Genomic DNA, 25508 nt, shown 5'->3' on the forward strand with positions numbered 1-25508 from the left:
GCTTGCAATTGCACAATTAATGTGGCTCTAATGCAAGAGTTTCAGAAAACTAATAAGGGCTTAGGTGCTATCAATCTTGCTGAGATCTCTTCAGGAATATGATGTAGTTTGGGATTAAGGAAATTTGTTGACACGAGATAGAAATTCCCATTGAATGGAGGCTTATTTCTCAAAAGGTCAGGTGTTACTAAATGGCTACATTGATTTGAAGAGAAAAAAAAACACCCTGCAATTCTCTCTGACTCTTTCAAATGTCATTAGGGAACTGGGATGTTTCCAGAAAGCTCTGCAATGGTGGATATTTTCTCTGCTCTAAAGCAGTGACATTTTTAAAATAGCAAAACAGTCAAGGCCAATAAATATACAATTTGCCTAAAAAAAAGAGGTCTTAAGCATGAGACTCGATTTGGCTATCCCGTTTTCAATGGGATAGTGCTTGAGGGATTAGGTGATCCCCTTATAATGTACGGCCACAGAGGAGAACCCCACCTCTCCTCCAAATGCTTTGCTCGCCCCGTACAAATGGAATAGTAACAGCAGTTCGTGCTGTTAGAAGCCAGAGGCGGCGGTATCGAGGGCGAGGGGGCGCAGCCCCCTCCGAGGGGACCGGCCGGGCCGGGGCTGCCCGCAGCGCTGCGGGAGCGCCCCAGCTCTAGCCCCGGAGCAAACGGGGGGAGGGTGAAAGGGAAGGGGGGACGGGCACCCCCGCAGCTGTGCTCGGGGGAAGTGAGAGAGAGATGAAAGGGCCCGGGAAGAGAGAGAGAGAACAAAGTGCTCCCACCCGCGGAGGGGAGCTGCTTCCGTGGGGACAGGGTTTGCGCGGGGGCGGAGGCCCCTCCCCTCCCGAAGGGTAATAAGGGAGAGGCAGGAGCACACTTTATCGGGGTCTCCAGACTTCCTGGGTGAGCCGTCTCCCGGGGGCAGCTCTGGCTGAGCCCTGCCGGGGTGTCTGTCCCTTCCTCCCCCGGATCTACCCTCCCGGCCCCGGGGCTGGTAACGCGGAGCCGGCGCCGCTGCAGCACCGGGCTCCCCGCAGCCGCCGGCCCGGGCTGAGCTATGCGATGGGAGCGCAGCGCAGCGCAGCGCCGGCCTGACGCTGCATCTGCCCGCACCCGAGCACGGCTCGACTGAGGTCCAGCGGTGCTCGGAGGGGTGGGGGGAGCAATTCCCCCTCCGTGCAAAGGTTTAAAGCAAGCCAGAGGCAATTGGGGCTGCCGGGACAACATGTAGTGTTGCAATCTTTGCCACGATTTAAGCCCAGGGGGGTTGTGGGGACCACGCTGGGACAAGCGGGGCTGCGCGACCGAGCGGCACCGGCCATGGGGCAATCTCGGAGGTGGAGGCTTTGCTTGCGGGGTGCGTGTATGCGGCTCCCCGTAGTCTCGCTAAGGCAGGCGGGTTTCGTGCCAGGGGCGCGGGCTGGGTACCGGGGCTAACGGGGTGTCCTGTCTTTGGGGGTACTAGCTGCAGAATGGTTGGCGAGGGAGAAGCCGGGCTCTGTTTGAAAAGGTGCTAATGATCACTTAACATAATGACTCCTTGGCCACATGTATGCTCAACAAGCATACGAAATGCCTTGCCAGTGTTTTGGCAGCGCTAGTTTGCAAATATTGTCCCGTGTCCCGACAATTGCTCAAATGAACGCGAGAGGTGATGCTCACTTCGCTGAGTCTCTAATGGTAGCAGATTCCTCCGAAAATCTACATGATAATTCCTCTTCTACCTGCAAAAGTCGGCTTTCTCTAGAACGTAACTCCTACATTCCAGCGGTCTAGAAAACTGTATGTGAAATCATTTAATTTTTGCTAAAGCGGTCCAATTCTGTCACTAAAACGTGGTTGCAAGTTTTCCCTTTGATGTGGGAGAAAGAAACTCAGACATCCCTTCGTGTTTTATTCCCGCTTGTTTGAATTTCTCATCCTCTGTGTTCCACCCCCGGCAGCAATACAGGTGCGCTAGTGCCAGCGCAGGACCCCTGCACGCTGGCAGCCCCTCGCCGGAGAGCAAAGCGGTCCTGCTCTGGCCCCGCACCCGCTGCACGCCCGGGGGCCGGCCATCAGCCGCGTCCCTGAGCAGCAGCCCTGCAGACAACCTCCCGGGCTGCTCCACCCGCGCGGCTGAGAGCTCCCTTCGTTTCTAGCACTTCCCTTTGTGTCTTTAATCGCATCACAATAACCACCAGCACCGGAATGCTCTCCGGCAAGACAAAGCGGTGTCTGCAAGTCAGCTAGAAATGGAAAAAAAAAAAAAAGCCGAGTCGATTAGCTGGGGAGGAGCAGCTTAATGCTCGTGCGGTGAAACTGTTGGAGCTCCCGGCCTGGCGGCTCTCGAAGAAGAGGCTGTATAACCTGGAAACTGGGCTCCCCGGGGAGGAAAAGGGGGTGGGAGGGGAAAATTGCCAGAGCACTAACTTCAAAGCCTTTCTCCCCTGCAGCGTGTGCGCAGAGGGGGAGAAACATGATTGAATTAGCACCGCGGTAATGGCAGGGAGCCGTCTGCAGCCCGCGCTCGTTAACGCCTGTCCCAATTTGGCGAGAGCAGCCAACAGGGGACTGGGAATAGGGTCGGGGTATTGCCCCCCTGCAGCTCCCAGACACGCTGGAGCCGCTCCAGGGACCTCTTTACAAACCAGGTGAAGTTATTCGGCGTTGTGTGCTAATCGGGAGAGATCTCGCACTGGCAGGCCATTATATCTAATTGCTGGCCATTATCTCTTTCTTTGATACGCAATTAGATGACAATTAACTTGATAAATCCCACCGAAGCGGGGGGAGGAAGAAAGAAGAGAGATCTCTTGGTCTCGATGTGTTCCTTGTGTAGATTTTACTACTTTTCTTTTATAGTTTTCTCTTAAATTCCTAGGCCTCGATCTAGTGTTATCTTCTAATAATATTTAGTAGGGAGCTAATCCCGGCATCTCTTTGGTATTCAGGTAGGTTGAGTGCTTTAATTCTTATTTTAGCGCTTAGTTATTCTGCCTGGGCAATTCTGAACAACTGTGGAGGTGTCACAAGTCCTCAGGCAACGCGGTGATGGTGTGGATGGGAATTCAAGTACTACTTTGTTTCGAGCTAACTTGTACTTATCTAGGCGCTTTGTCCATTAGTTGCGCAAAGAACTGAATGAGATTTCCCCGATAATTTTTTTTTCAATGCAAAGCGCGTGTTTGCTCCCACAGTTGCTGAATAGGAATACCTGGGCTTGCAGCGTGTGAGCCGGGAGGGAAGAGGGTGCAGCACTGCCGAGTGAGTCAGTAGCATTTGTTATTTATTGTGTGTTAGGCCGCATTGTTCCCGCGGGCAAAGGAGCGACTGGGTGATGGCACTGTTAGCGTTCACGGGTACTTCAAACAGAACAGCATCTATTCCGAAACAATCGATCTCGTTGATGCCTAATTGACTATCTAATAGCACCTATCAGGACATCAAAGGAGGCGCTGAATAACCTAGTTAGCATTTCCAAAGGGGAGCAGTGGAGGGTACAACCACTCATCCATCGTCCCACCGGCCGCGGGCAGGGAGCCGCGGCTCCCGGGGCCGGGGGCAGGGCGCCCAGCCCGGGCCCTGCGACTGGCTACAGCCCTGGGTTTTCCATGGCCCCGGCTGGAGCAGGGCAAAATATCTCGTCTTGCCTGTGCTTCCAGCAGTGTTAACCTCGTTCCCTGCAGTAAGCCAGCTTACTTACCTCAGAAGGGCTGCCACACTGCCCCAGGTTCTCTCCTCCTCCCTATTTGTGGAGCTAAACATGAGGTTTTGGGGTTTGGGTGTTTTTCCCCCGGGGGGGTGCGGTGGCATTGCAGTTGTTCTTACTGCATCCTCTATCATCCCCACTTCTTTAGTTTTGTCAAGAAGACGTTGAAATATCTGGGCTTTTCAGAAAGATAAATGAGATCTGCCTATGATGGAACCAGTAACTTAGTAGCCCAGCAGGTTCCAGGTCTGGTGACCTAGTACATCAGCTCTTAATCCACGATAAATGCTGTGATAGTTTGCTCAGTATACTGTTTTTTTATGGACTACTTATAAACATGGCTAGTAGAAGGAAAATTTGGAATCTGAAGATTTGCTCAATTATGCTAGAAATTATTTTTCTTGAAAAGGATTATTCTTCTGTTTTTCAATTCGTGGCCATATTTTCTCACGCTGTCACACAAAACCAGGTGTGATGGTATGTTGAAGGACTTGGCACACCAACAGCATTCTTGGGGAGTACAAGTACTTCAGCTTCTAGTAAAGGGGAAGCTTCTAGTAACTGGTGCAGGAAACGCTGCAGCCTAGATAATGGCTGAACCTTCCCCTCAACAATACCTTCATGCATGTAGAGCTGCCACAGTCCTGCCTGTTCTCATGGGTTTGTGCTTTGTGTGTGTGCACAAAGCCCCAAAAGAAATATTCCCATTGTGTACCAGTGAGATAAATCTACCATTTTCCCCTAGAAGTCTTGTAGAGTTCACATGAAAAGAGCACTCTGTCCTGACGACCTTAGCTGTAATTCTCACATCCTGGCATTAGTCCTAAATTTCAGGGTATTATACTGAGTTACAAGTGCACATAAGTTATCAGTAAATTTCTTGAAGCAAGTATGTTTCTTATGGTTGTAAGGCTTACATGCAAATGCAGAACAATAAGTGTTTTGAAATATGATTTGGAGAAGTGGGTCCACTATGTTCTTAATATAAATCATGTAGGAAAAATACATGTATTTTCCAAGATAATACAGTATCCCCAAGTTCTGGGTATACAGAATTCTATATGAAAAGACATTAATTTCCCTAAAAACTTGGATCTATTTTTGATTGTGGTTATATATCAATTGAATGATACAAAAGTTTCAAGTGACACAAAAGAATTGAATGGAAGTAAATTTGTGTCTCCTATAAGCACCATATTTCTGCAAGGTGAGGGGAGGATTTAACTGCAGCTGCAGAGCCTCTATCCACCTAGGGTCCAGGGTCATCAAAGTTTTCAAGTTTCTCAAGCTGCCACCTCTTTCTGATGGGAGCTACAACAGCCACATAACACCTACCACCCCTTCCCCATCTGTTCCAGGGTTTTGTGGTCCACAGATGCAGCAGATGTAATTCATCCGGGGGGTGGGGGGGATCCTAGGGTTGGGTATAAACATCTTATTCAACAGGCAATTGAGATTGGATTCTAATTAAAAAAAAAAAAAAAGGGAAAAAGTCAGTTTTTATTGACTTTCAGTAAACAGTAGGACAGGTCAGCTGCTTCCCTGCATCCTCAGGCAAATGAGAAGGGGAATGGCAGCAGCTATTCAGGGCTACTAACAGTTTCCCTCTATAAGACACATAATCTATAAATGCAAATGCGCATGCTGGTCCCTTTGGGCACAGCACTGAATGGTCATCTTGTGCCTGGTTTAATTTTGGCAGTAGGGATGAAGTGTCCCTCCCTAGATGGTAGTCCCTGGGTGTCACTGTGTGCCCGGGTGGGGGGACTTCAGGGCACAGGGGCCCCAGGGCTGCCTGGCTTGGCATAGGTTTCATCTGTTGGAGAACCAGTGGGGAGGCTGCCCTGGGGGGAGCACGCTGCTTGCTGGGCAGGTGCGTGCTCAGCTTAGGAGATCCTGAATCCCAGTGGCTTTCAGGTACTACCTCCAAACTTGTTTTTGGCGAGGCAGTCAGGCTCTGCAGATAGTACGCAATGCATTACAGGGAACAACTTGCTGTGGATGAATTTATACGTGGTGGAGCCTGAGTTTCTCTGCTTGGATTTGTCCACACATGTGGTTATTAAGAAATGGCTGCCCTGAAATAAGATGGAGATAGTGAGTACGACGGTGCATTTGCTCCAGAAAAAGAGGGACCATACACAGGTGGAATAGTTCAGGAATAGTTATTAAATCCAGAAGTTATTAAAATTAATGTGCAGGCACTGAGCTCTTTTGGGGAGCAGTGAGTGACCTATCCCTGTTTGACTGAAATGTCTCTGGGAAATTCTATGGGGTTTAAACACTCCCCTGTTATGGTGGTTTTGGTCGGGTCAGTGGCACTCACAGCTATGTGTTTCTGACCCAGGGAGGGAGTCTGGTCTCCAGCTCAGTGTTCAACTGCTTGGGCTTTTGTGCTAGCCTGTGCATATCGGCCAAAATGACAGTGTTGCGCCAGCAGTAAGTGAAACTCCATTAGTGGCTGTGCCCAGCACCCCACAAGGAGCAGGCCGATCTCTCTATCAGGGCTGAGCCGAGGCAAGTACAGCCTCTCCCGTCCCTGCCCTTAGGGGCTGGTGTTGCAAGCAAAGCTCCAGGAGGAATCCAGCTCCTGGGCTCTGTGGGCTCGGTCAGGTGTTCGCATTGCTCTAGTGCCTGGGCTTTATCGCTCCCCTGGGGCCAGAGCTGGGCTAAGCCGCCGTGGCCTTTGTCGGGGCGGGAGGGATTGATAACACACTGTCCATTCCCGTGGCCATGGAGTTACGGGAACACTTGAAACTATGAAAATGGGTAGCACAAATATGGTTTTCTCCCCTGATCTTTCATAATAAACTGGGGAATTTTGAGGGGAGTTGGTTTGGTTGGGGCGTTTGACTTATTTTAAATTAATTTTTTTTGGAGAAGGAAAACTCACATCTACTCTTACGTGTAGGAACCTAGATTATTGCTGTGTTCTTAGAAAGAAACAAGCTCCTGTCCCTTTAGACCCAGGTTTATGGTGCCCACTCCTTTCAGTTGTGTATCCCAGTGGGAACCCTGAGGAGCTTAGTGGAAATTGAGGTCCTGTCAGTGCATTTACCCAGTTACAGGGATGGTGATTGCTTCCCCTGGTCTTTAGGAAGCATCGAGGGTTAGAATGTGTGTTATCCAAGTATCGCTACTGTCAGTGGGGTCATGGTCGGTGCAGCCTTTTTCAATGAGGTAGCTAAAAGTCTGGTGTAAGTTGAACACAAGAAGAGCCCGGAGATGGGCTGAGCTGCCGGGATGCCCCTTTCCCCAGCTGGCCTTTTGCCAGCCAAGCTTTGCTGTGGGGGTGTCTTGGTGTCCTCCCTGCATTACAAGGGCATCGTCCTTCTCGGGAAGCGACGTGTGGATTGGGATAGCTTGAAGCTGATGAGGTGCGAGCTTTGCTGCTCACTTAGTGCTTTGATCACTAAACTCTTCGGGAGATCGGTTGCGTTTTCTAGCCAGACAGACGGCGCCAAGTTCAAGCTGAGAGAGCCTGCGGCCCTGCTAACCCCACAGCCCGGCCGTGGTCCCCGGGGGTGAGGGCTCAGCCTCGGGGATAGGGACTTCTTGATAGCGGCCCCCCACGGCTTTTCCCAGAGAGGCCGGTCTCCACAGGTCCCCCGAGGTGAAGTGCCCGACGGTGGGGCTGGCAGGCCCTGCCGGCCTCACGTTATCCCTCGTCCCTGTCCCTGCCTCGCCCCGCGCCCCGACGGTGCGGGCCGGGCCGGGCAGTCTCGGGGCTGTTTTCGGGTACCTGCGCAATGCGGGACCCCGCGGCTGAAGAGGGAGTGGGTAAACCCGCGCTGTTATCGGCACCGTCGGTATCTTTAAACGCCCGTTTGCGGGGCTGGGCCTGCCCGTGCCCTGCCCTCCGGGGGAGAGGGGCAGGTTTGCACTTCAAGGGGGTCTCCCCGGCCCCGCAGACACGCTGGAGCCAGGGGCTGTAGACATTTGCCAGACGTGTGAACTTTCCTCCTCGCTGGCAGCTGTTATCTCTACTCGATTCCCACTTTGATGTAGGTTCACACTTGCAAACGATCCCGCCCGGGACCGGAGTGCCCATATAAGAGCGGGCCGAGCCCGGCGGTCCCTCAGCCCCTCTCCGCCATGAACCAGGCCGAACTCCCTTTGGCAGAGGCCAAACCCCACGGGGTCAGGCCCCACATCTGCTGCGCGCCCCCTCCCCGCGCCCCCACGTCGCTCGGCAGTACCCCCCTTCTAGTCAGAGCCGAGCCCCGACGCGGGGGGCCGCGGCCAAGCCAGCCCGCGGACAGCGAGCCCTGCGCGGCGGAGCGGGGCCGAGACAGTCCCCGGGAGCCTACCGACCCGTACCCGTCGGAGCCAGGTGGGTGAGGAGGGGACAGGGAGGGACAAGAGGGCGGCGGGGGAGGACACACGCACGGCACCTCGACTCCCGTCGGTGCAACGGCCTGGAAGGACGAGGGGAGGCGGGAGGCACTCCCCCAGCCGGGGAAGAGGCCTCACGGCCGCCCCTTCCCTCCTCCTTTGCAGGCCCCGACGGCGGCTGGCTGAGCGCCGACGAGTCCTCGGGCTACGAGAGCGAGAGCGCGGGCGGGGATCGGGCCGCGGCGGCGGCGGCGGGCGGGACCCGCGGGCGGCAGCGGCGGGCGCGGACCGCCTTCACCTCAGAGCAGGTCTGCCGGCTGGAGAAGACCTTCCAGCGCCAGAAGTACCTGGGGGCCTCGGAGCGGAGGAAGCTGGCGGCTGCCTTGCAGCTCTCGGAGATCCAGGTGGGTCCCGGAGGAAGCGGATCCTTCCCGCCCCCGTCGGGCAGGGGCAGCCAGGCTCGGCGGTCTTGCATCGGCCTTCGCCGTGCTGAACCGATGTAGCTGTCTCCAGCTGGGTTTAACAGGGGCTGTGGGAAGGGTAGTGGGATCCCTCGGGGATTAACGAGTTAACACTCGGGGAACTTGGGGGCACTTTCTACCGGGGAGGTATCAAGGTTCCTTATTTCTTAATAACGTAAACTGCTTGTCTTTCCTGTACAGCGATCTGTGTAGACTTTGCAAAGCTTATATACGGTCTTAAAGACTCAAAGAGATTAATCTAAAGTCGCTGAACACGAACCCTCTTCCCCATTACACCCCTCAGTTGCTCTGCCCTCAGTTAACTAGGGCGAAAGCATCAGTCCAACTCTGTCAATTCAGGTGGACCAAAATGGCAAAAGCAGCTGAGATACAGTTGTTCGTAGTTTGCACGTTGTTTTTAAGCAAAATCCCTGATTTGTCTCCTCCACCCCCCACCCCGTTCTCTTTGTTGATCAGATCAAGACCTGGTTTCAGAACCGGAGGATGAAGCTGAAGAGACAGATACAGGACCACCAGCACAGCCTCGTGTCTCCTGCTCCACTCTACAGCTATCCCCCGGGGACCCCACCAGCTCTGTTTCAGGATGGTCTCCACTACCCCTTTGCTCCACAGCACCAGAGACTCCTGCCTCTTACCCCGGTGCCTGCTGTGCAGTTCAGCTTCTCCTTTCCCAGATATGATGCATCGCAAAGCACCTACCGCTTTATGGCAGATGAGCTGCCGTACTACCGTCAACACTTTCTTCCTCATCCTTCTTTCCATCCAGTTATTCAGAACAAAATGGACAAGCAATGCCACCCTGTATATGCATTATAGTGAAAACAAAAAGGGGCAGACAAAGAGGAAAAGTGTTGTATGCTGTAATGTATTTTGTGCTCAGAATCTCTTGTCTGATTTGGAAGGGTATGTGTTTATTATTTTAAGTTAAATGTGAAAAGCAATAATTTTATATTTGTACTAATTGATATTAAAACTTATTGGATGTGATGCCACTCAGTAATTTTTGCTTTGATAGGCTATTAATTTTTAAAATATTGGTAGTTTACTTTCTTCATTCAAAAGATAGTAGACTGAAAGAAAGCTGCTTGAAAGGGAACTGGAGGGAGAAAAGCGGTAGCAGAAACTTGCTTTTGCCAAATTTCCCATGGTGTAGGGCAAAGTTATTAAGTTAGTCTGAAATGGGCGTGTTAAGAAACTAGTGTTCATTGCACATCCCTAGTTTTCCATATATATATAAAAAAATAAAATCTGAACCGAGGTATATGTGCCAACTCTATAAAGGTTGCACTTGTGCAGTGTAAACGACCATGGTCACCTGAACTCCTGTTTTGGGTAATGGGGAAGGATTTAGATGTTTTCATACATCTTATCCGACTTCCTTATACTCGTGCTGAGATATAGTCTGTCTGTTGTTGTGTTTGGGAGCCTGTACCTTAACAGTTGCATTGCACTGTGCTTTTGGCTAAGTGCCTCCTCCAGGAGGAAGGATAAACTGTTGGTGAGTTTCTCTTCTGAATATTAATCAATTTATTTGCATTTCCAGTCCCATCTTCCTTGTGAAAGCATCAGCTGTTTTAATCACAAATATTAAGTCGGTGTGTCTTTAAACAGGATTTAAACATTCAAGCCTTCAGTATGGAATTTTAAAGTTTTACAATTATGAAAAAAATACTTTGTAAAAAAATTAAGAGCATAATTGTGTTTGGTTCATAGCCATATCATCTAAATGGGATCTTAACCTGCAAATTTGGCCTTTGATTCACCACTAAATGCCCATGATAATTTCATAGTTTGAACCTTTTTTTAGCAAATTGAACCCTTTAGAAGAAACATTTAAAAGGAGTAGCTCAAGGTTTTGCTTTAGCAATTCTGAAATTTGTTGGTTGTTTAGTTCTTCCTGGGATCAGTTTTCACTCCTCTCCTGAAAGGGCTTGGTTAACACTTCTTATTTCTTGATCTTTTAGACCTTAATGAAGTTTCTTTAGTTTACCTGAAAGGTCTTCTAAATGCGTGAGAAACTAAAAGTTGATTGCTGCATTGTAGTCTAAATTCCACACACACCCCCAATCCAGTGAGCCATCAAGAGTTTCAATTTAATAGCCTAGGGGCTTCTCACTTGTGAAAGGATGACTTGGAAGGGGTAAAGGGAATTTTCTCCAATTATGCTGTTCCAAACCAGATGCAGTCTTAACTCCAAGAGGATCCAGGTTGACATGTTGGAAGCAAACTCGCTGGTCGTTGGGGGAAACGCGGTGTGGACTTACAGGCTGACTGTTCATTGATAGTCATGCTGCATCTTCCCTGCATTGTATCGTCTGTGTTCAAAGTGACTGAGAAGCGCAGGTGGTGTCCCTTTGGCTGCCTAGCTGCACCTCAGAGCAGTGCTGTCCTGGTGTGGTGCTGAGAAGGTGTGTGATGGGAGAGGGGGAAATTCCTTCAAGTGTCTCCCACCGTCCCCCTGGGTAGGAGAGGTAGGGGTGCTTGAGAGCAGATTTAGAGAGAACCTCACTATGGTGTGCTCAGGGATTTCTTTTTCACCAGAGGTTATAATCAGACAGGAGATGAGACACGGGAGGCAGGAATTTGGGTGGAAGTACATCCCCTCCCGTATCTCAAGATCCCTATTGTCTACCAAAGACTGATGTCAACTTTGCTCTCCTTAGCCCCACAACACAACTGCTAACGGGAGGGGAGAGAGGGGAAGAAGGGAAGGCATGGCACAAGGTTGTTGTACGCCCTGTTTGCCAACTTTTTTTTCTTATGAGCCATCTTCTACATGGAAGGGAGGGGGTTTTGTGGCTTTTTTTTGCAACTGTCAAGAGAGAAAGTAGTCTAACCATCACCTGGCAAGCAGGTTAGGATGGTCGGGGCCAGGGAAGGAGATGTAATCGCACCTGCCGCAGTTGCTTTGTGCTGATGCAAGATCTCTTGTTTCTCATTATTCCCTAAAGGCTCAGCGTTGCCATTTTCCATAAAGCTTGCTTTGGGATTTCTAGCAACAGCCTTGAGTGTTCCTGATAGCAAGCCTAACAGAATCCTGCAGTTTAAAATTAGTGAGGCTGCCAAGTTACAGCTGAAACTTTAGAAGTAAAAACTGAAATATTTTTATTTTGAGTGTCCCAGGAGACCTGAACTTGTGAACAACTCCAATGTTTTCATCAGCAGACTTAAATTACAAGTATGTTTGACATTGGCATCAAAATACATGCTTGCCAATTAATTCCTTAGCCTCACCTCTCTTTAAATGCATAAATGGAATATCTAAATCAACAAACAGGGGAGACCACTTCAGGAATGGTGCAGAATATACAAATAAAAGACAACACTGGACAACTTGTTCAGTTTTGTTCATAGGGCTGTCACCTTTGGTACCATTTTCATGTCAATGCATTTGCTGTAGTTTACACATCTTTCCTTAAAAACCCACGCTCAATGGCCAAAGTTTTTAACATTGTTGTCTATTACATGATATAATTGCTATGCAAATTGAAGTGTAAACAGTATTCCACTTTTTCAGTGGAGATTCCCACATGATTATAGGTTGTTTTCTGAAAACAAACTTTTGGATAGGAAAATTTATATGTAAGTTTCAGTACAGCATAATGGAGACTGTAGGAATAAAGGGAAGTTTCAAGTCCTCCACTTCCACTCTCAGTATTACTTCTCTAATATAGGCAAATTCTTTTCTCCTTTAACATAAACCCCAAAATTTGATTAAAAAAATTAGTTAATATAACAATAAGTTAAATAATTACTCTTAGAGATATTTGGCAGTTCTTATATAGATTACAAGTAATCTTTGACATTTTTAACAGGAAGGAAGGAATGGCTGGAACCTCAGTCTTCGATGGTCATCCGTTAGAGTCATTGCTGGAATTACAGAAGAGTAACAAGATAATCCTGGGCTAGGAGGCAATAGCAAAGCTGGACTTGGCAAAATTGGCTGAAGGGACTGAGTTGGAACAGAAGGTAACAACAAGGCAGGGCTTGGCATAGCTGGGTGAAGGGAAACGGTAGAGGTAGAAGAGACATTGATGTCCATCCCATGAGAATAGCTGGATGTAGCAATATCTGGGTAACAATGATAGGGCAAAAATAAGCCTGAGAAAAGAGCTTCCACCCTGGCATCTTGAGTCTGACGTTTAAACTTCATACGACGATTCTGAAACCAGGTTTTTATCTAAGAAAAAAAAAAAAAAAAGAGTCAAGAACCAACCTACTTGTCCCTTTTCCATACAGTAATACATCCTGAAGTCAGACTTATTATCAGAGTAACAGAATATATTAACAGTTATAAGATTTAGGGCTAATAACACTGATCTATATTTAGTGTAGAGTAATTGTCTTGACATGAAGAGGAATCGAGCTGTGACAACTCCATGATGCATGGCAAGCCAGTTACTCAGAGATCAGATTTGGACCAGGACTGTAACTCAAGAGTGGTGCAGTGGGACTAAAAGGGCTGGGTAGGGCTAGTTCTGTTCAGAGAGAAATACTGCAATACTACCAAGTATACACATACTTGTAAGGAAGAATTAGCCTGAAAATTGAAATTCCAGTGATCGTGCAAGTGTTTTTACCTCCGACGAGGTTTCACCTTTTAAAGTTTGTATTCACCGTTTTCCATTTGTGTATTGTCTCTGGTTTAACACAAAACTGCAGCGGACAGCAGAGCTGTGCCAGCTGAAGCAGGGACGTAAACTCGCTTAAGCTTGTTCCTGGCCAGAGGGATAAGGCTGACAGGCGGCCTGACCCGCCACACCTGCGGGAGCTGTCACTGTCACTGTCCCCGTCCCCGCGACGGCCATGAGGTGCCTACCAACGCAAACACGGGCTGAGGACGCCTCTCCTCTCCCGCAGTTTTGAGGAGGCGTGCGGGGGCCGCGGCCGCGCGGGGCCCGTCTCCCCCCTCAGGCGGAGGGCAGAGGCGGGCCCGGGGCGCCCCGGCCGCGCTCACCTGGCTCTGGGAGAGGTTCAGCGCGGCGGCCAGGCGCCGCTTCTCGCTGGCGCCGATGTAGCGCTGCTCGCGGAAGCTCCGCTCCAGCTCCTGCAGCTGCGCGGCCGAGAACTTGGTGCGGGGCCGCCCGGGCACGGCGCCGCCGCCCGCCTCCGCTTCGTGCCCGGGGCTGCTGCGGTCCGCGGCCTCCCGGTCCCGGGGCGCGGCTGCGGGGACAGGATCGGGGCGTCGCGGGGGGGACCCTTCCCTCCGCGGGCGCCGGGCCGCGCGGGCGGTGACGTAGGCAGCGGCCGCACGTGCGGCTGCTGTCCCCCGACGGTCTCACGTGCGGCGACCGTTAGCCCAACGGCCGCCACCAACGGTCCCGCCGCGCGACCCGCCCGCGAGGAGAGGCGGGACTCACCGAGGTCCGCCGGGCCCTCCTGGCTGCCGGTGCCTCCGGGCGGGGAGCGGGGCCGGCGGGCTGCGGCGATGGGCTGGGCTCCGCCGCGGCTGCTCTGGGCCAGCCACTCCACCGAGAAGGGCCCCTTCTCCATCTCTCCCGGCTCTGCCGTTGCTGCCGGCGCTGCCCGCTCACTGAAGCCGCCCCGGCTTCGGGGGCAAACATTTAAAGCGCCTTCCGCGACGTGGTTTGAAAAGGCCGCAAAGCATCAAATGAGGCCGCGAACAAAGGACCCCATTGAGAGGCGCTTTAATCTCCCCTTTCAGGTGATTGTTACATCCGCCTAATCTCTGAACGCGGCAGTTAGCAGAACTCAAGGCTACCTGACCTGGCGCCAAGTTCAGCTCCGAGTCGTCTCCTGACCACGTAGCTGCTGCTAATTGCATCATGGCCTGTCCTTTTTATGCTGCCCAAGCTGGCCTCGACTCTTGAACCACGCCGTGATTTTCCATCTTTATCTCCTGGTATGAAGGGCAAGGATTCAGAAGGGACTGGTAACAAAGGAGGACGTAAGGAGGCCTCTTTTATGAGACTTAAGCCCGAATTTGGAGCCCCTCTTGCCTGTTTGATGCAAGATTTGGAAGAATCCTGTTGCCTTTCTACCAGCAAAGGAGAGTGACTCGAGGTAGGAACAAGTCAGTAGTCCTCGAGCTTGCAAACAGGTAAAAATTACGGAGAAACAATGATACCAGTATCTTCGCAACATGCCTATGAGTAACACGCTGCTCTTTATAAAGTCAGGGTGGGTAGATGTTGTTTGAACCAGGAGTTAGTTGGAAATGCAGGGTTAAATATTTTTCACTGCTGTCCATGAAGCAGAGTGCTGCAATTAGGATTCTCATCTTCCTCTGAAGTGTGAGGAACCGTTGTTGACTTCAGTTTATGTAGTATCAGAGATTTAAAGAAGTCTTCAGGGAGAGAAGGTTTGAAACTAGATCAAGTGGCATTAGCATAGCAATTTTTAAGGTCATCTGTAGAAAGTAGGGTGGGGAGTTTTGAATTATCTAATAGGTAGTACAATGAGTTAATTCTTATGAATTTATTTAAGAATAAGATTAAGCAATGAGCAGTTATGTTTCAGGATATTGGACAGGATAAGGAACACTGAGAAAATGACTAGTTGGCTTGAGTTTATCTGTTCATGTCTTAAAACATGATCTCCTTTCCCTGCACCCCAAGAAAGAAATGTATGCATTTCAAAGTAAACAGTTCTGATGTTCTTATAAAGTAGATCAAAGAAGAGGAGTGTAAACTCTGTTCAGAGGCAGTCTGTTCAAGGATGATTCAGATAAGGGTGAGAAAAGAACCACTTTTACGGTCTGAAGTGGGCCTGGGATGGCACAGTCCTTATCCTCTGCAAACACAGGCTAACACATTTACAGGCTGTTTCAGTAAACAGTCACTACTGCTTGAGTTTATACAGTCAGAGATAATGAACTAGCTTTCACGCAGAGCTGAACATGTTTGAGACAACATGTTAATTCTTAGACTTCAAAGAACTTCATGTCACCTTTTATGAACGGTGATGTATTTGTAGCGAGATGGCAAAAGTCAGATAATGCTGCCCTTCTAGCTCTTTTTCCTCTAAGTTTTTCTATATTTTCTCAGGCAGGAATATTATTGTCTCCCATAAAATGTAATGGGATTTACGTGCTCTTTTGTTAAGTGTGCTGAAGCATGACGTAAGTAAAAAATTTTTAGACGCTGACTTTGGATATTCTTCATACATACATCTGCGGTTATAAAATCTTTTGTTCTTGTAATAACGAGGAAAATTCTCTTGAATATCCATCTGGGCAGCCTGTTTTTCTCTTTTTATCAGCATGAAACTTCTAGGGGGTGACTACACATGCTTCGAAGTAAAGAAATGACTTTACATAGGCGACGCTTAGTTTTACTGAAGAGCTTATCTGAATAGACTAACAGGGATGGCAGTTGCATTGTCTTCACGTGCTTCTAATTCCACCCACAACAATCTACAGCTTTTAAAAACAATTAGGATGCAAGTTAGAAGTTACAGCTTTCCTTTTTAATGAAAAAAACCCAACCCCCCAAAAAAACAAACCAAAAAACCACAGAGAAATCTGCAGATTCTTTTTCTGCATTTACCAGATTAAATCAATATTAAAAAAAAAAAAAAAAAGCAGGAAGGAGACTGTTGCTAAGTAGTCTGCTTTGACAACAATCAAGGGGTATAGTCTTGAACCCTTAGTGTAACGTTATGGAAAAATTACTGGGAAATAATTCAGTGTTCAGGATGATTTGTCTGAAATGGACTATACTTTTAGTTAGCTTGGTTCCTAGTCCTACGAACCTGCAAATTAGTCCCAGAAAGAATAAAGTTTCGTCTGGAAAAATGATAGTAATAGACAATTTCTGAAGTGAATCATTTTAATATATTTAGTGTTACAGGTAACATCTAATCAGAAGGGTCAGTAAGACATCATTCCTTTATTATATTATTGTTTCTAGGAGTTAATTATTATTGTGCTTGTTTTAATATATGAACTATGTTTTTAAGCAACAAAAGGATTGCCACTATGATGTCAGTTTTTAAATTTGTATTTTAGTGTCAATGAGACTTGTGAGTTTGTGGTTTTTTTAAAATCCTTCAGTCATTGATCATGTTATTATCTGACTAGACTGGAATAATCTATTTGATAGCTTTTAGGAGAAAAGCCTTAATTTCAACAGACACAGGAAGCTAATATAATATTTTTGTAGTAGAGCAGTCTTTCAGATTCATGCTATGGTTAGACTGGTGAGGCTTCCTTCCTACTTTTTTTCCATGGGACTGAATCACTTGAGAAAGTCTTTCTACAATTTCTCTTTAACATCGTCTGAAGTAGTTTGGCTTTGAAATTGTATGTAGGAGGCTAGGAGTAGGGATTTCCATATTGCCCAGCTCTTTCTGAAAATCAAGTATCTTTTTAAAGGGTGGTGGGGAATCTTCTTTGCTTTATCTGCTGGTGAAAAAAACTTCCATAGATTGGTGTCAGAATTGCTCTGAGAATTTTTGCTGCTGAGGATATTTTTGCATTTAGTGCAATAACTTTAAAAATTATACTAGTAGTTTTAATTTATAATTATAAACAACACAGACATACCATTAGGGACTTTTTCTGCTTCTTCAGTAAAATAAAATGTATTGGCAACAATATTTTTGTGTTGGTATAACTGTTAGCAGAAAACCATGTGCAGACATAAAATGAAAGTGCCCATGTTTTAAATACTGGTCCATTTATTGTAAACAGAAGTAGATGACAAAATGACTAAACTTTCCTGTGTTGGCATGTGACTGTACTATAAAAGATGTTCTCCTATGTTAGAAACTCAATATGCATTTTGTGTGTGGTTTGGTTTTTTTTAAAGGCTTTTAGTATTATTTAACATGATTGTTTTTCTGTAAAATCTTTCTGTCGTGTTTCCTTTAGCTGATATTTAAACCTTAGTGGTTTGGGGTTTTTTTTGGTCCTGATTCATAATAAACTTTATTTTTGCCAGCCTATTCGACCCTGCAATGTTAGAACAAGACTAAACAGGGAGCTCAACAAAACTACAAGAGGGAGCGTGAGTGGTAACTGACACCGTGTGACACAGTGGTAACTTTACTATGAAGCTGATAAACACAAGAAAACATACGCTTGAAGTGAATTACTTTTTTTTTTTTTTTTAATGCTCATGCGTTGAGTGTTATCGTGATGGTTTACCTAAGATGAAGAACATGGCTTGAGGCAAAGCCCCCCTTCAAAGGACTTTGATGGAGTGATTGTAATGCCATAAGCGACCATCACATGAGAGCAATTACAATTTAAAGGATAATTGCCGCGTGTTTCTGGTTAGCAATTAATTGGCAGGTCCTGTGATGACATATTTATCCTGTCTTCCATTGATTTCCACTTTCTATGAATACATAGACTACAAAAAACATAATGACCAAAACTTTGAGTGTAAATAGTAAGCTAGAGAAGTGTAGTGGAGGTGTAACTGATTAACATTTTACTGCTGCCTATTTAATGATAACCTTTCTTGATCGAGATCTCAATGGTATCACTTATAGCTATGTTTTCTTTTGTCTATTTAAGTCTGTTGTTGAAATAACTTTACGAGCTGTCTCATAGTAATTAATAGGTTTTTAGTCATTGCATCAGTTGTGAAGATCTTTTCCTACAAAGCAACAATTACTCTCGTGGTGTTGGTTTGATTATGGAAAATATTAAAGCCTAGAAGCTGTGCTAGGATTTGTCAGTATGCTAGGAGTGAAAGTATCTAAGCAATTAAAAACACTGGAGACAAGTTAATTCAATCATTTGAATAAATACCAAGGGCATTCATCAGATAAAAATGTTATGTACCACATTCATTGCTACCTCGTACAAAGGACACACCTAGCTAATCGAAATGTGTTGAGTAGAACTAACAGCTCCCTGCTGTCGAAGGGAGTTGTTTCATTCCTCCCTCCCTCTTTCTGGGCATGCTTTTTCCCACAAGCTCTGAGTTTAGGTAACCCTGTGATCTTTCAGGGAGTCCATTTAGGCTTCTGAGCTAGCAGGAAACAAACAGGAAAAAAAGAAAAGCAAATGGCTTTTTAACAGCTAGGAGAGCTAAACCCACTCAGTGAAAAGTTGGATGAGCTCTATAACTTGCACAGAGTAATGCTTAGAGGATGGAAGGGAAGAGGAAGCAGCAGGATGATTCCTTTTAGTAGTGAGTAGTTTTGTTGCTTTATATAAATAAATGCTGGTGTCTTTACAGTCAATGGATTAGTATAATTACTCACTTTCCCCAGATGGAGAGACTAAGGTAAGAACTGGAGTGATGGACAGATACAGATGTAATTCACTGGTAAATAAATAATGATATTTTCAATATGACTTTTACTTCCATGGCTTCCTCTTTAGCAGCTTTTCTAGATATTCTGATTAGATTAGTTTGACCCTGTAGTATGTTCTCTGCTCCTTGCTCCAGTACTTTATCGAATTGAATGTTGTTTGCATGCACTGGTGCAAGGCCTCTTATGATTGTGCTGAATTACATCACCTAGTGGCTCTTTGCAGTACTCAAAGCAGAATCTGTTAATGGGCTAAAAGCATGCACTTCCATTTGTTAAGTACTATACATCTGTGATTCAGCAATAGTTGAGTAACAGCTTAATTTTAGTAGTGCATTGTGCTCCAATAAAGGGGTAGTCTATTATTGCTTTCAGGCTCCCTCTGACAGTGGGTAATGCTTTTCTTCCTTAAAGGCTATCATATGGTAATGGAAAAAAATACTTTTAATGCAAAACAATACTTTTTTTAGAATTAAAATTCAGATAGTGCTTAATCTTAATTTAACCCCCTTGACATATTATAAGACACAAAAAAAAAAAAAAGAAAAAATGCAAGTATATTTGTTTAAAAAAACTTGACCCATCTTACAGGAAATCAGTCCCTGACAGAAGAAATAAGTTGTTTGGTATGTCATTAACCTTTCTTCATTGTAAGAATTTTCCTTTCTCTTTCTGCTTTCCCATCTTCACTTGATCTACAGTTTCCCATATCTGCAGCTGACAAGGCTTTGATCCTGCAGAATGGAGGAGTCGTCCTATGGGGGGGGGGAAGTAATAATTTATAGGACCAAGAGGATTGAATTCAGATCGCATTGTAATACATGTTTTATGAAGTAGAATTAAGATTGTATGAGTAATTCTAGTATGTTTTAACTTTTCAGCTCCTAGTAGATTGCTTAATATTTACAAAGATTTATTTTTCTTAAAAAAAAAAAAAAAATCCACAATGTGGATGTGCATTAAAGCCGTATCTACTGTTATTCCCAGTATAGCTGCTTCATTCTTTCCGTGTTTACCGGGGAAGTGTCAGCAGGGGGAGCGCCGAGAACGCGGGAGAGGCTGGTTGTGGTTGGGGCGCAGCCATGGGAATAGTGCTGCCCAGCTCTTTGTAGCCCCGAGCTGAAGCGTGCCGCGGCAGAGGGAAAGTTTTTGGAGAATGCTGAATCTCAACAGGTCGTCTCTGGAGTCTGTGTGAAATCTAATTGGTTTGACTTGGCTTTTTTGGGGGAGTACGCCTGGGACTTTTAAAAAGTTGGAACAATTTTCATGAGGAAAAGAACAGATACACACCTAATACTTCTAGTCCAAGTATTGAAAGTTGGAAGAATTAGAGCTCATTAATTAAATTGCTGTAGCGTCTGTTTGATATAACAATAATTAAAACCCCAGATTAGTTCCAAACTGAGCTATTTTAGGCCGGGTATTGAGTCAGGCTTTTTTTTTTTCACCTCCCCTATGCACACGTGCATGGTGTGTAAATTCTCATTAAACTGCAATTTTTCAGAGAAAAAAAAAAAACAGTTAACAAAGAAAGATATTAGAAGTTGTCTTGGTGGGTTTTGTTTTGTTTTGTTTTTTAAACCAAAAACCCAAGATTTTTCCTCTTTCTGGATGTTTTTGGTAAGAGTTAACTGAGGGTCAGAAAACTAGCCTGAATTGGTGCAAGGTAAGCAGGAGGAGAAGGAGGAAGGTACGAGGGACTGTTCCTTTTCAGCATCAGTGAGCTGTTTAATCTACTCAATTCTTCATATAGAACTGCACCTTTCTTGTTCACACAGTAATGAAACAGACCCTTGGCATCTTCAAAAAAAGAAAAAAAAAGAAAAAAGTTTTATGTAGATGCGGGAACATGAATTTGAAGACTTAGCTTTAGTTTCAGTTAAAAATGAATCTAAATGTTCATGGTATAGTATGTTGCTGCTAACTGTGTTGGGTTTTGTAGCAAAATACTGTATTTGGATGTATAGACCGTGATTCCTTATTGCTTTCCCACTGTCACTTACGCCAGTGCTGACAGGTAGTGTTACAGATGAATTAAATTTACACGTGTCAGTGAGTTTTTGAAAAAGGCAGAGATTAACATATTTCCCTCTAGCTAAGTCTTGGCTCTTTTCTCTAGGGCAAATCTGTCACAGGTATTTGTGTGTTAGAGAAAGTGAGTACAGAGAAAATGTAAACACACACTCTTTCCTCAAACTGCAATTCCAAAGATGTTCCTAAGTGTTCTTCCAACTTAAGCAACTTCTGCTTCTCTTCCTTCATTATATTGATGCAGCTGGTTTTGCAGGTACGAAATGAATCACATCAGAGAACTAATTCCACTGGGAGACAGGGAAGCGGAATTTTTTTGTCCACTTTTTTTTTTCCATAGGCAGGTTGGTTCTCTGATCTATTTTAAAGCTCAGATACAGTGAGGCAAAAGTAGGAATAGGGAGTCATGGGAACTGCAGCATACTGGTCATGTAATGCACATTGTTACCAAATATGAGGGCACAATTTCTGAAAAAAGACATTATTCCTTGTGTCTTGTAAGACTATTGCATGCAGTGATAACGAAAAACTTTGCAAAGAAGTTAATTTAGCCTGACTTCTGAGAGGGCTTTTGTTGGATTGTTTTGTATATATTAAAATGCTTCAGATGTAATTGAAATCCACAATGTTTATCAGTATCTCCCAATATGTAAACTAAAGTAGATATGATTAAGAAAAGAACTATTTTTAAGTGGCAAAATATACTAAACAGCTGAAGGCTAGCTTTTCTCTACCAGCCCAAAACTTGACAGGATTAGTTGGGAGTTCTAACTCTGTCAGATCCCAGAGACTTGTTTTGAAGTGGTGTTATCAGCACCATTCAATTTCTCTTGCAGCAATTCTTCTTCAGAAAATCTAGTTTCTGCTTCCAGTTGATTTGTCTGAACTGCTTGTGCTCCTTAGAGAACTGTTCTACAACTGTGAGTGACCTTACCTAATAGCTTACAGTGCTGTTGCACTTACCTTTTCAGCTTCTGATTGCACAGTTCTGCTCCTTAACTTTTGCTAGGACTGACGCTTTTTGGATTCCTCTATTAGAGGAGGTCTCATTCACGCATAACCCACTATCATAACAGAAAACTGTGGTTTGGTTTTTGTTTTGTTTTAACTGCTGCGTTACTAAGTTAGTCACATACGGAAGGGTTTGAAAACCACCATAGGCAGTGCAAATTCAGGAAGAGACTATCAGAATAGGAAGAAGGGGATTGAAATGTTACCCCTTCTATCCTTTTCATTGCTTTTAAGTTGTAAGTGATTACAGAATTTAACACCATAACAAATAGGAAATTTTAGTTGGCCAGAAATTTTTAAAAGTGTGGGCATTGTAACTGAGATTAAGCTAATTTCTTTCCTGCTTCTCCTAGTTCTGTGCTCTTTATTTGGAGACAGTGGATTAGTTTCATAATATTCACTGCATTAATATACAATAAATATAGTTTTTTCAGTATAGGGTTTTTTAGGTAAATGTATTTATTCTTGGAGGTGCCTTAGAGCATTTAAGGAAAAAAACCAACAGAAATATTCAGGAATTACCTGAATTGGTTTTTTTCATGTGTGTTTACTAGATGTTCCTATAGATAACATGCTACATATAACAACTCTGTAACAACTGCAATACTATAGTTTATTAATATTACAGATTTAGTACTGATGAAATAGTCTTCTGTTTGGGGAATATTTTAAGGCTGTTCTGCATTATGAAATATGGATTTTTCAAATTGAAAAATCCTTCTAAGAAGCTTGAAATGAAATTATTATTCTAGGTGGTTCATGATTTAACCTTTATAGTTTTCTGTGCTGTATGTTTAGTTTCATCACCTCTGTCACATATTTATTGCCAGTCCAAAACTGGATGGCTTAAGTGTTTTTTATACGTAGAAGTGATAAACACCATATACTCTTGTAAGTACAGCAGTATGCACCTTCTCTTTTGACTGTGGAGATTTGTGGGGGGAGATGAATCGACAATGTGGTTAAAATCAGAAGGTAACTGCGCATGTTTCAGACAAATGCACCTTCACATGGCTGTTGCTTTGCTGAAACTGTAGATGGGTAATATAGGACTCCTATATAACATTCCTACTCTGAAGGGCAGTATGTGTAACCAGGATTTCTAGATGATATATCTGTCCTTACTGAGTGATTTCTCCTGATATCTGGGAAGTGCACATCCCAATAATTTAATAAATAATTTATTTTTAATATAATACTATAAAAATAATTTAGTTTTATAATTTTACTCCTAGTTATAAATAGTTTCCAATTTTAAATTGTTCCCAGCTGTAAAGTCATTTGCTTGTACATCTGACTTCAAAATTGAGACCTCCAGTGTTTTACATTAACTTGAAGTATCACATATAAGTACAAGCTAATATTATCAATTTGTGCATAAAACACATACCAATTATCTAGTTCAAAATCAGTACAACATAGAATCTTGAAACAAATCTTGGTTCAGATGAGATACAGTGGCAAAAAATTCCAAATGGGAAAATCTGCTTCCATTACCTGTTACAGAATACAGAGGAGCAATCGTACAGCATGTGGAGCGTGACAGGATTACACTCCAGTCATTGTAATGCGAAACGTTGGTGTTTGTTGTAACAGAACCAAAGCTTGTTTTTCAGTAATCTTTGTTTTCTTATAGAATGATAATGTTCTACTTATGTTTCTGCTGATAGAAAGGAAAAGACCCTATCTCTGGGGAGAAAAATTGGTCATAAAATTACTTTAAAACCCTAAACTAGTGAATTTTACTAGATTTCTTTTATTAGAGGTAGATTTGCAATGCTTTAGAACAATAAATAATCAAAAGTCCTTTCGAACTTGGTGCTTCCCTCTTTGTGCAACTCGTGCAGTGTCAGTGCTCATCACCATCTTGATTCATACCTGATTTTTATTTTATTTTAGTAATGGCCATTTTGTACTTTTATCTGTAGATAGAAGTACGTTCACACTTTCCCCTCTCCCATGTCCTGTTTTTTCCCATTTCCCAACAGTTATATGAGAAATGACAAACAGAATGAACAGTAGGACTATGTTTGTGCAAAGGAATTTTATTAAAGTTTTCACTACCCATTTAACTCGGGCAGTGGTACAAACTGCAATACAGTTGTTGAACAGTAAAATCCTTAACACCATTTTTCTTTGTATTGCAACATTCTTTGCATTTTTCCAGCCCTTCATTTTACTCCACTGAGTATTTACTATTCCGTAATGTGACATGTACCTCTGTATGTTATTTTCATCATACTGTTTTGTCAGTTCATCTTAACCCGATGTTTTCAGGAGGTGAAAAGGGCATTTATAGCTAGGGTTCTGCCTTTCTATTTAAGCCTTACAGAACGGGATCCTCCTGTCCTTACCTCCTAAGTTTACTGCTCCCACTTAAAATAATTATTTTTTATGATAATTAGTTTGGATCTTACACTGTGCCACAAAGAAAAAGGGAAAAGGTGTCTCCACCTGCACTTTAACCATGTCTTTTACTCTCCCTTCAGTCTTGTTCAGGAAGGCGTTTAAGCATAGGGTTGTGGTTTGTGTTTGAGAGATTAAGCACAAACTGGATAGAGGTAGAAAAAGTCTGGGTGCTTCACTATCCCATCATTGTCCCATCCCTTGTCCAGATTTGCTAGCTCTGCTCCCAGTATCTGTCCTGAGTTTTATCATTTGTATGTCCTGTTGTTTCATCACTTTATGCTTACAAAGACTGGTGTCTTGGAGGTAATAGAAAAAATGTGGAATTTGAGAACATTTAGAGGTATGTTACAGTTTGTAAAGTTTTGACTTTAGTCGTGAAAGCTGGGATCAGTAACCAGTGGTACTTAGGAAGAGTGAGAACTAGATTCGCTCTCCTCAAAGGATTTTAAATACATTTAAAAACCCCAAACCTAAAAACATAAACAAAAAATCAATGAGGTGCTTGTTTGTCAGTTCATATACTCCCCCTCCCCCGAGTTTTTGTAAATGAGCTGAAATGATTCCCATAACATAGTGAATGTAAACATTGTTTCTTGTTTGATTTTAGGTAGCTTATCTGATTGTTCTAACTTTCTGTTTACAAAAGTCACTAATTTAAAAGAAAAAAAGATGCCAAATGTTAAAATTCTCTTCTTGTTGACATTCGTGTACTCCTTCAGTTCAATCTTGCTACTTGCCTTGCTACTACCATGTTTGATATGATTGATCTTCGGCCTGATATTTTTATTGATTTCACTCCAAACTCAAACACTTTGTTTTCTTCTCTTTTTGGTAGTAGCTGAGATGACATTATTTTTCCTATTAGCTTTTAATTTAAACTGTGTACTCTGTGTCTTTAAAAAAAGAAAAAAAAAAAGAAAAAAGCATCAGTTGTAGTCTTGTTGCATAGGGTTCTGGGAATTGTTATAGGTGAAGTTATACGAGAGATGTATTAAAGGTAAAATATACACTTTTCTGATACAACTGCATTTTCTTTATATTAATGTGAAATCTCTGAAATTTGAGAAACTATAAGATATATGGGGGTTTGTCTTTTGTTTGTTTATATTTTTGTTTGGTTTGTATGCCTGTTTTCCACCTGTATGTGCAGTAATTTTAGACGTTCCTCTTGATTTTAATGACAGTTATTAGATTTAATATTTTTTTGTATTAAAAAAATCCTTCCATTCTCTCACAAGTGAATTAAGTAATGTATTGTTTCTGTACTTCCATCCCCTTTACCACAAGCTTTGATATGAAATTAGTGAATAAAGATACACC

At 44.3% G+C, this 25508-nt stretch overlaps 2 protein-coding genes across 2 annotated transcripts; one reads left to right on the forward strand and one right to left on the reverse strand.

Moving 5' to 3' along the window:
- The first annotated feature begins 2832 nt into the window (after positions 1-2832).
- On the forward strand, positions 2833-9494 carry LOC127017948 (homeobox protein vent1-like). The gene is made up of 4 exons (XM_050899277.1): positions 2833-2932; positions 7699-8023; positions 8191-8429; positions 8964-9494. Exons 2-4 carry the CDS (start codon positions 7786-7788, stop codon positions 9321-9323), a joined length of 837 nt encoding a protein of 278 aa, XP_050755234.1. The 5' UTR covers positions 2833-2932; positions 7699-7785; the 3' UTR covers positions 9324-9494.
- A 1809-nt stretch (positions 9495-11303) lies between these two features.
- On the reverse strand, positions 11304-14185 carry LOC127017971 (homeobox protein vex1-like). Its single transcript, XM_050899307.1, has 3 exons — positions 13868-14185; positions 13465-13670; positions 11304-12687 (listed from the first exon to the last, which is right to left on the reverse strand). The coding sequence occupies exons 1-3, from the start codon at positions 13998-14000 to the stop codon at positions 12316-12318; spliced, it is 711 nt and encodes a 236-aa protein (XP_050755264.1). The 5' UTR covers positions 14001-14185; the 3' UTR covers positions 11304-12315.
- Between the last annotated feature and the right edge of the window lie 11323 nt (positions 14186-25508).

The sequence above is a fragment of the Gymnogyps californianus genome, chromosome 6 (genome assembly GCF_018139145.2).
Source record: "Gymnogyps californianus isolate 813 chromosome 6, ASM1813914v2, whole genome shotgun sequence".
NCBI lineage: Eukaryota > Metazoa > Chordata > Aves > Accipitriformes > Cathartidae > Gymnogyps > Gymnogyps californianus.